The following is a 9,888-nucleotide window of genomic DNA, read 5'->3' as shown; positions in this document are numbered from 1 at the left end:
AGAGAGAGAGAGAGAGAGAGAGAGAGAGAGAGAGAGAGAGAGAGAGAGACTGGCCGGTACGGTAATGCTTTGGCCGTCGTTTTGCGCACATACAATAAGCAGCTTTGGCCTCGCTCTGTATTATGCTCGCGATATATTCCTCGCGCGCATTCTTTTCTGGCGGACGCGCGACGTGGCTCGCCACGTGAGGAAAGGCGCGATCCCGAGCCCGGCAGCGGCCGCAACTACTCGGGGGAACTTTCCCTCTTGATGGCACAAGAACGCGGCCGCCGGCGCATTCGGAGGAGACACGCGCACCGAATGAGAGCTGCTCGAGAGATTAGCCCGACTCTCGGCGGCGGCTCCCACGCCTCATCTCTCGCTATCGCGTCATCGCGGAGATTCAATCTCACCGGGCACAGCATCACCGTGGTCCCCCTTTCGTGCGGGCGAAGGGAGGGAGCGATACAAAACCAGCTCCGGCCGCTGTCGATTCGCCGGCGCGGCTATTTTTGCCGCGCCGCAAAAACATGCAAACTCCGCCAGGCCGCTAGGATTTATTCGCAGGCAGGGGATATCCGTCCGCGCTGCTTTCGCGCGTTTATATGGAAGCTGTGGGAGATGGGATCGCGCGGAACCTTGACAATGGCGCGATCGCGATCGTCCGTTTCGCGTCTGCAGCACCGCCGAGTCCAGCACAGAAATATTTTCCAAGACTTTCCCAGATGTGCAGTATACATTTTGATTAGAGTTCCCACATTTGTCTCAAAATTGGTTATCCCGTTACAGTACCACAATTAGAAATCACATTCTTGTCCCAAATATGCGCGGGTTTAGAATCGAGACGTAAATACTATGGGAATTAGCTTTTATTTTCAGTTGAATGTTGGTATATTTTTATGGTACGTCAAATAGCGTCTTATTTTTATACTAACTCTATTTTATTCAATAGAATAAAATATCAAAAAGTAAAATACTTTCCAGGCAATAAAATATTTTCCATATTTTGAAAACATTTTCCAGTAATAAAATTATTTTAAAAGTATCAATACGCATTTTATTCACTCCTACACTGAGAGAAATTATCCGATAAACAAACGAATATTTCTAATCAGAATATCGATGAACTTTTATATTTGATCAGGATATCCGATTAAATTTAATCGAATATTTTCGATCATAACGGCGTTTCATCAGATAAATCGATAAAAAAATTATAAACCGATATCTCACATCAGATGTTTCCTGATTATGTACAAAAATTTGTCGGTACTTTGATCAAAAATATCCGTTTGTTAGTTTCTTATCGAACAATTTTTCTCAGTGTAACGTAAAATGAAGATCAGGAAAAATATTGGGGAAACTTTGGATTTCCTCATACTGAGAGAAAGTGTATTTCTCGGGTACTTCTCACTTCAAGAAATTTACAGATTACTCGATGGAAAGTGCAAGTTCGCTTAAGAAGTCACGGTGGGTCTGTTTAACCGGTCGATATCCCGCGCACGTGGAGAATTTCATGCACGAGGTGAACTAGTATTAGCGTACCGCAGACATCTCTTTTCATTGTGTCCCAGAGGAGGCATTGTATCTCCTGTATACATCTGTCCTATTATGTCGGGCGCACCCCGGGTTCACTTGTTTTCTCGCAAACACTCGATCCTCACCGCCATATGCTGCGAGAGCGCTCGCGAGGGTTACGATCTCATCTCTCCGGGCTCGCCCTCGCCTCGCGGATGCAGGTGGAGGAGAAGAGGTAGCCCGGGCACTTAGCATTCGCGTTTCGCGCGATGACTCACGTCCGCGGGAGCGGCGCATCGCCGTATTTCAGAGAGCAGGAAACCGCGAGAGGTCCGCGGCGCATTATGAAATCGGAGATATTACGGGAGGAAGTTGTATTCCCGGCGGTCTTATGGGCGCACGCTTCGCGTAGCCGCGGCGTAAAATATCATCGTTATGCGCCGCACGGGGTTGATATTAGCCGCGCCGACGGCGCCGTCGTCGTCGTCGTCGATATTTACTGTAAGCCCATTGTTTTACGTGCATTTTACCGTCGTTGCACCGACCGGCCGGTCGCCGGTTGTGCCCGATCGTGGCGCGCGCTACCTCCAACCGATCTCCGGGGCGACCGTTGCGAAAGCCACTCGATCGAGTGACCGGCCGCGCCGCCGCAATCTCGTATCGTTCACCTTGCCTTGGAGTTGGCTTTTTTCGCCGAGCGCCCCGCGAGCACCACCGAGTGCCGCGCGATTTTCCCACCGAGTCGATTATGCAAATTAATCGAAACGTGAGCCCATTGTGAGAGAATTTCCGCCACCGCTTCCTAATGCGCCGGATTTACGGCGTGTCGGCGAAGAGTTATGGCGATTTGCTCGGTGTGACGGGACAAGTAGCAAAGACGAGAGAGCGCACGCGCGAACGAGCGATCGTAATTAATGACTCATAAACTTAGTCGTTCACGCGGCGATACAGATTACAGGAATGATGTGTTACTTGACGAATTTATCGCTGGTTGCAGGTGATACCGGCGGATCGCCGGCCGCCGGAGAAGGAGGAGACCTGGACGCTGGCTAGCGATCAGCAAGATCCGCGCGCCTTTCTCGACGACACCGTCGAGTCCAAGATCTCGAAAGCGGAGCCGCAAGATCCCGAGAAGGCGCAGACGAAGCCGCCCGTTGCGGAGGTGATCGCCGCGGATGATCATGCGGACCACAACCTGCCGCGCAGCCAAGAGACTAGAAAGAGCAAGACGAAGAAGGTGAAGAGCTACCTAAGGAAGTGCAAAGGCGCCCTGTCCAAGGGCGACGAGAGCGTCGCGGAGAAGAAACGCCAGGAGAACTGCACCTCGTGGTACTTGGAAGACGTGCCGACGTGCGCGAGCAGTCGCGAGGATCAGGACGAGTCCGCGGAGAGGTACAAGGAGTTCTCCGAGGAGAGACTCGAGCAGCAGGCCCGCGACGCGGAACCCTTGGAGAATCCTGTGCCTGAAACACCCGAAGCGAGTCTCTTTAAGGGCGAGCACCTCGACAAGACTGCGGACGAGGCTCTCGCCAGGCTGTTAGAGGAGGATCGCAGAACCGATCTCAACAGAAGCAGGACGTCCCTGTACGAGGACGCCAAGGACTCAGGCCCGGAGCAATGCGCTCCGGATGAGAAGGTCCCGATCAGGGAGCAGGAGCGATTCCACGACGAGAATGAGAAGAAGAACGACGCGGTCTCGCTCGAGACGTTGACGACGGAAGACACGAATTTGAACAAGTGCGACTCGAGCGACACGCTAATAGCAGAAACGGCGGAAACTACCGCGGATCTCGATACGGAGCCAACGATCGTCGCGGAGGAAGCGGAAAAACCAGAGGTATCCGTCGATGGCGATGAGGAGGCAGCGTTACCGGTTCCTGCGTTCTGTGGGGTAAGTTGTCTCACAAACTGTTGGTATTCCTGAGTTAATAAACGGCGGAAGAAGTTATTTTTGCAATCGCTGATCGACATTGGTCGCTGGTACACTGAGAGAAATTATTCGATTAGAAATTAACTGCAATTCTAGACAAAATCGTAACACTTGTAATTTGTTCTCGTAAGACTCGTGAGAACTTGTGAATAGATCTGCAATTTTATGCGGATCGTATGTCATACGATAACTCGTAAATATCTACGATTTCTCGTAAATCTTACGACTAACTAGAAGTTGTCAATAAAGTTATGGTTAGTGAATTTTACCAATATTACGATTGATTCGTAAGCTACGACTTTATTTACTCGTATATTTGCTTAGAATTGCAGCATAACAAACGAATGTTTCCGATCAAAATAACGATGAATTTTTGTATCCGATGAGAAATATCGGTTCATAATTTTTAGTTTATCTGACGAAGTGCGATTATGTGTGATCGGAAATATCCGATTAAATTTATGTTAAATACGAGTAAAATTTAACATAAAATATATATAATTTTATGTTAAATTACAAGTAAATCGTAAAATCGTAAAGTCATAGCTTACGAAAAAAAAAAATCGTAGATATTTACAAGTTATCATATGACATACAGTCCGCATAGAATTGCAGCATTAATCGGATATAAAAATTCACCGGTATTTTGATCGGAAATATTAGTTTGTTAAGTTTTTATCGGATAATTTCTCTCAGTGTATTCAGCCGTGACAAAATGTTAGCGGATTAACAGCATATTCATTGCAAATGCATTACTGTACATAACACGTGTACACAATATCATTGTCCCTCTTGAGAATTGAGATATTTGCTTTGCAAGTTTGTTCTATTAAACTCGTCGATCAAGTCCGAGGGGGCGAAGCGATGCGGATTTAGAGACGTCGCGAGCGCGTCGATAGCAGTCGCCACTATTGTTTCGCCGGCATGAACTTTCATAATAGATAGGCGAGCAAAAGTTTACGATCGCGGATGATATTAAATCTGCTTGATGGCCGTGCCCGATAAATCGAATTCCCGTCGTTCGGCGACTATAGTCGAGACTAACGGCGCCGAGGGACGCGTATATGCGTGCAAAAGGAACGAACAATGTCCATTCGAATACAAACCACAAGCACGGTAACCACCGCGCGCGCGCGTGGTGGCAGTAAAGCAAATTGCAACACATACCGGGCATAGGCAGAGGAAGGCTTCCCCGTTCGTAATTTATGCTCTTACTCTTAATGCGCTACCAGCAATGATTAAAACGTAATTTCCACGGATAGGAAGAAATACGGCGTACTCGCGTTTTTCATCGTCGTGATTTACGGCGCTTCATTTTCCATCGTTATGATTTATACCGGCGATCGGTGCCTCGCGAACGTTCTCGCGAAACCGCGGTGTCCGATTCAACGTACATTTTATCGGATGTCTAATAGCTAGTATGTAGAATTTCTCGTGAAAGTCGCTGCGATGGGTGATCGTTGTAGGAACGGAAAGATTTCTGTACACTGAAAACAATATTTTTAGATGAAAAAGTTATTGGAATTGCTTTTTTTATCTTCCTTTTGATTTTAAAAGAATCCGCGAAGGAAGAATCCGCTAAGGACGAGATTATATTTTTTGGGGCATTTTATTGTCACTTTTATCATTGTTCATTTATAATATTCAAACAACAGAGGAACAAAATTCGTGTAAGTTTTTTCCATAACAATTTTCATATGTTAAGCGACCAAAGTGTATCCGCTAAATTCCATCGTACCTTAGGATTTTGTATACAGAAAAAAAGATTTGGTTCAATTAACCAAATATCTGGTCGAATATAAACGATCCAGAAATTCCGATTGAAGTAACCCGAATTCTGTTTAAGTCAACCAAACATCTTGTTAACTTAAACAGAATTCGGGTTACTTCGATCGGAATTTCTGGATCGTTCATATTCGACCAAATATCTGGTTAATTCAACCAAATCTTTTTTTCCGTGTACAATCAACGATTTATCTCGGAGAACATCACGTGAAGAGCAGCTCGCGAGCTGAATAACGAAAGAAGTGCCGGCAAGTTTCAGAGTCAAGAAAGAGAGTAGGACCATTATCGATGCATGTGTATACATCGATATCAGCTCGTTCAGCTCGTAGTGCGCCGCGTGGAATTTGGCGTGGGCGTAACGCGCAGGATTTGTCTCCTTTATCGATCGCGTCTCGCCGATGACAATTCGTGCGAGGAAACATGACTCGACGTATATATCGGATACAGAGCGTTACTTCGCCTAACGCTTATGACATCCTGATTGAAAGTTTAAGCATCTCGACTTTCTCTGCACGACCTCATCCAGAGACATGCCCCCGCGCCACTTGACTTATTCACATTAATGCACATCGTATAGAACTAAAGTCGCTTATCTTATCCGCGCATTAATACCGTCTGTGTGAGATCCCGTGTGAGAAAATACACATTTTTTTAAAACCTTGACTTTCCATGAAAACAATTGGCCGTAGTTATGCAAGAATGATTCAATCCATATGGAATATATTTCGAGAAAAATGAAGACAAAGATTTGATTCAGAAAATATAAATAACACTAAGTTTCTCTTTCTCTCTCATTCACAATTGTTCAAAAAGTCAAGTATGGTCAATTTTCTTTTCTTTAATCATATTCGTTGATAAGCTTAATCTTTTAAAAAATGGATAAAAAAGACGCAATTAATAAAAATGACGCAACTAGTAGAAAATAGAAATTTCCTTTTATTTATATTTAGATGCCTATAAAGTTTAGATCTTTTTTGTTGTGAGTAGATAGAGATATATTAATAGAATGGTGTAAAACGAAAGTATCAAGTAAAGTAGAAAGATCAAGCAACTTTCAATGCCGTTTTCACGAGATCAACTGAGTCAACTGAGAGTCAACTGAGTTTCGAGTAACTCAGTCATATTTATATATTTACAGAAAAAGGAATCTTGTCGAATCTTGGGTAATGAAAAGGTTTTTATTGGAACTACTAATTGCATGGTAACATCCGGCCATTGTCAATTTGAAATATTTGCGGTGAGAACTCACGATCGGGAAGTAAGCGAATTGGCATGAGGTTTCGGCAGCTAGGTGGGTACACGATCGAACACGGTTCTCTCTCCGGAGAGAGAACTCGGCGTGGTCGCCGCCGATGCACGCCGTCCGCCGCGTGGAGTGCACGTGGTGACTCTCGAGCGACCGCGCAACCAGCCGTGGTCCAGATAGATCACGTCCGATATAATTAATGAGCACGACCCGCAATTCCCATACACACCTCCGTCTCGCCGGGTCCGCCCTAACAAGTACCTCGGCGAACCCGGTCTAACCTAGGCTAACCCGCGGAGCCACGAGGCCGGACTCCAACCGCGCGGCGAGGAGGCACTATGTAGGTATCTGGGTGAGAGAGTCCGCGTTTTCCTGCTCGCGATTCCTCCGGGCAAAAATCGGCAATTACGAGTCGATACGATCGTGCGATCGTTAGGTGTGCAGACGGCTCGTTGCTGGATGACTCACCATCACGTGAACGGTGATTCCTAATATTGATCGATAATAGGATCGATTGTGCAGCGGGAGAGATCGCTGTGTATGAAATTATTATTGAAATACTTTTAACGTTGATCTCAACAATCCTTTTCTTCTTTGTTTGTGCACGAGGAGAATTTTATAGTAAAAATTGCCAGAGAATTTTGTAACCGAGGAATAAATCGACATATTATAAAAATTGACTATCTTTTCATTTCATATACTGTGAGAGAAGAGATATATAAAAAATTAAAAATATTGATTTACAATAGGTATTAAAAATAACATTTACTCAAATCTAAATTCTTTTATTTAATTAAAAGGAATAATTGATCGTAATTATGCAAGAATAATTTAGCTCATAAAAATACACTGAGAGAATTTATCCGATAAAAAATTAACAAACGGATATTTCCGATTAAAATATTGAAGAATTTTTTATATCTGATCGGGATATCCAATTTAATTGGATACTTTCGATTATAACTTCATCAGATGAAAAAATTATGAACCGATATTTCTTATCGGATGGATCACATAAAAAATTCAGTGGTGTTTTGATTGGAAATATACGTTTGTTAATTTCTTGTCGAATAACTTGTCTCAGGATATTATAAGGCGTTCCTCGTGTGTATGAAAAATTGACGATTCAAAGTAACTTTGTAAAACGTGTGATAAGATCAATAAGACAGACATTTTTCGCAATTGAATTGCGCCGATCGATTGGCGGGTTCACGACTTATTTCCGATCGAGATAACGCGTCTCGATTCAGCACGCGTGTGTCCGCGCGCTCATTCGCGATCGATCGTTTGGTTGCAATTCAGTGCAATCGGTAACCATCTACATATAGCGGAACTCGGTTTTTCTAACGGGCCGATCTGACGCACCTCGCGGAAAGACGCGGAAGTCCCATGGGTGGCGTGCGAGTTCGTTCCACTTGTCTCTAGACGAGCGAACGACGACGAGGTCTCCAGGCGATGTATAGCGGGGCCCCGCGAATAAGCACGGTGTGTATCCACAAGGTGGTTGCGTTTACACCGCCATTAGTTCGCGGCGCGTCGTTGACGTTCACCGCGCGCTCGCGAATGCGCGCCACGCACGCGTATGCGTACGACGCATACGCACATTACGGGGTGGCGTAAATCTGGCCGGTCGACGGTGCCGATCGCCGCTGAAACGCTACCCGATCATCAGTCGTGAAAGTGTAGCCGCGGAAAATGATTGCCCGCGCCGGTTGTGCTCGCTGCACACGCCCGCTTTCCTCTCTCTGCCTCTCTCTCTCTCCTCCCTCTCTCTCTTTTTCTCTCTCTGCGGATCCGTCTCTGTTACTCTCTCTTCGCTTCTTGTCTTCCTCTTATGAAGGAGTCTCTCTTTTCGAGACACGCACACCTGTACGGGGTGTCTCGCGCGATTCTGCGTCGTGTATGAGAGCGAAACGGTTGGAACACTTTTTTTTTCTAGTGGAGTTATTCTTCCAGTTGTCATATTTGAGAATCACTGGCTGCACGGGCGGTAATCGGTTATAACAGGGGTCGAATGGTGCGAAAATAAATTTGATCAAACCCACATGAAAAGATGTCGGGTACCGGGAGTATTCCGGGTTGAAGCGTTGCTATAACGTTGCTCCAAGAATTGTAGAATTGTGTGCTTCAAATATAAGAAATTTAACGGCACAAACTGAAAATCCATGGGAAACTCTTACAATCTATTGCTACGTGAGAGCAGTGATTTTCACACGTGACAGCTAGATGCTACTGATCAATTTTTATATCCCATCAGGATATCCGATTAAATTTTATCGGATATTTCCGATTATAATGGCATTTCATTAGATAAACAGATGAAAAAATTATGAACCGATACATCTTATCCATCGGATATAAAAATTTACGGTATTTTGATCGGAAATATCTGTTTGTTAATTTTTCATCGAATGATTTCTCTCAGTGTGTCCGCGATGTCGCGAATGCTCCGTATCTTTTCATGCCCCTAGATATCCATCACGGTGATTGATCGAAGGACATGTGTTATCAGATGCCTCCTCCCCTTCCCCTAAGCTTCGTTCGAATTTTCCGCTTATCGCAGCTGACAAACTGGTTCACGACCGGAGAATTATTAATGTTCCGCGAGACAACTGTCGCGTTTTTCGACGTTCGGTGTCCGCGGCTAATGCTCTCCACGCGGTGGTCTGGGACACCCCGTATATCTACGCTCCGTTACCTTCACGTCGGATTATAGATTAAGCCGCACCTCCAACGTAGACGCGCGGAAAACGATAAGCGGAGAATACGGCGCGGGATTTATTGTAATTGGCGGTAATGACGGTTTTACGCTGCCGCCGCCGCCGCCACCGCCACCAACCACTATGCTCTCTTCGGCTGTGTGCTTCGTCAGTATGTACACGGTCGTAAGTCACCGGAGAAGCCGATTGCGAGCGTACGCATGTACGCATTCACTCACGCACGCATGTGTGTGCATGCACGGGTGTAAAACTAGGAAGAGAGAAGATGCCGTTGCTTCGCGCACAGCGCACTGACCTAGATGGATAAAAGTCCGAAAACGAGATATCGTATCCACACGGAAAAAAAAGATTTGGTTGAATGTATCAAATATCTGATCGAATATGAACGATCCAGAAATTCCGATCGCAGTAACCCGAATTCTGTTTAAGTCAAGCAAAAATCTTGTTAACTTGAGCAGAATTCGGGTTACTTTAGTCGGAATTTCTGGATCATATTCGACGAGATATTTGGTTAATTCAACCAAATCTTTTTTTTCCGTGCAGAAAAGAAGGATAGAGCGGTTTTTTGTTCTTGAAATTATTAGATATTTCGTTAAAAATGAAGTCCCCCTGTGCTGGTTTCATATAAACTTTAATTGAAAACGAGATAAAGTTTACAGTAAACATTGCCGAAATGACCAGAGTGATCCTACCTATCTCTTCAGTTTCTT

At 45.1% G+C, this 9,888-nt stretch overlaps 1 protein-coding gene across 1 annotated transcript in view; it reads left to right on the top strand.

Moving 5' to 3' along the window:
- Positions 1 to 9,888, top strand: part of LOC116844005 — a 493,975-nt gene that overhangs the window by 26,728 nt on the left and 457,359 nt on the right. The window contains exon 2 of the mRNA XM_032815042.1: positions 2,495 to 3,388. Coding sequence (XP_032670933.1) covers positions 2,495 to 3,388 — 894 coding nt within the window. The remainder of the gene's footprint in view (positions 1 to 2,494; positions 3,389 to 9,888) is intronic.

Source organism: Odontomachus brunneus, unplaced genomic scaffold, assembly GCF_010583005.1.
Source record: "Odontomachus brunneus isolate Ranch 3 - 2012 unplaced genomic scaffold, Obru_v1 Obru_scaffold_038, whole genome shotgun sequence".
Classification (NCBI taxonomy): Eukaryota; Metazoa; Arthropoda; class Insecta; order Hymenoptera; family Formicidae; genus Odontomachus; species Odontomachus brunneus.
This window is presented reverse-complemented; position numbering and strand designations above follow the sequence as displayed.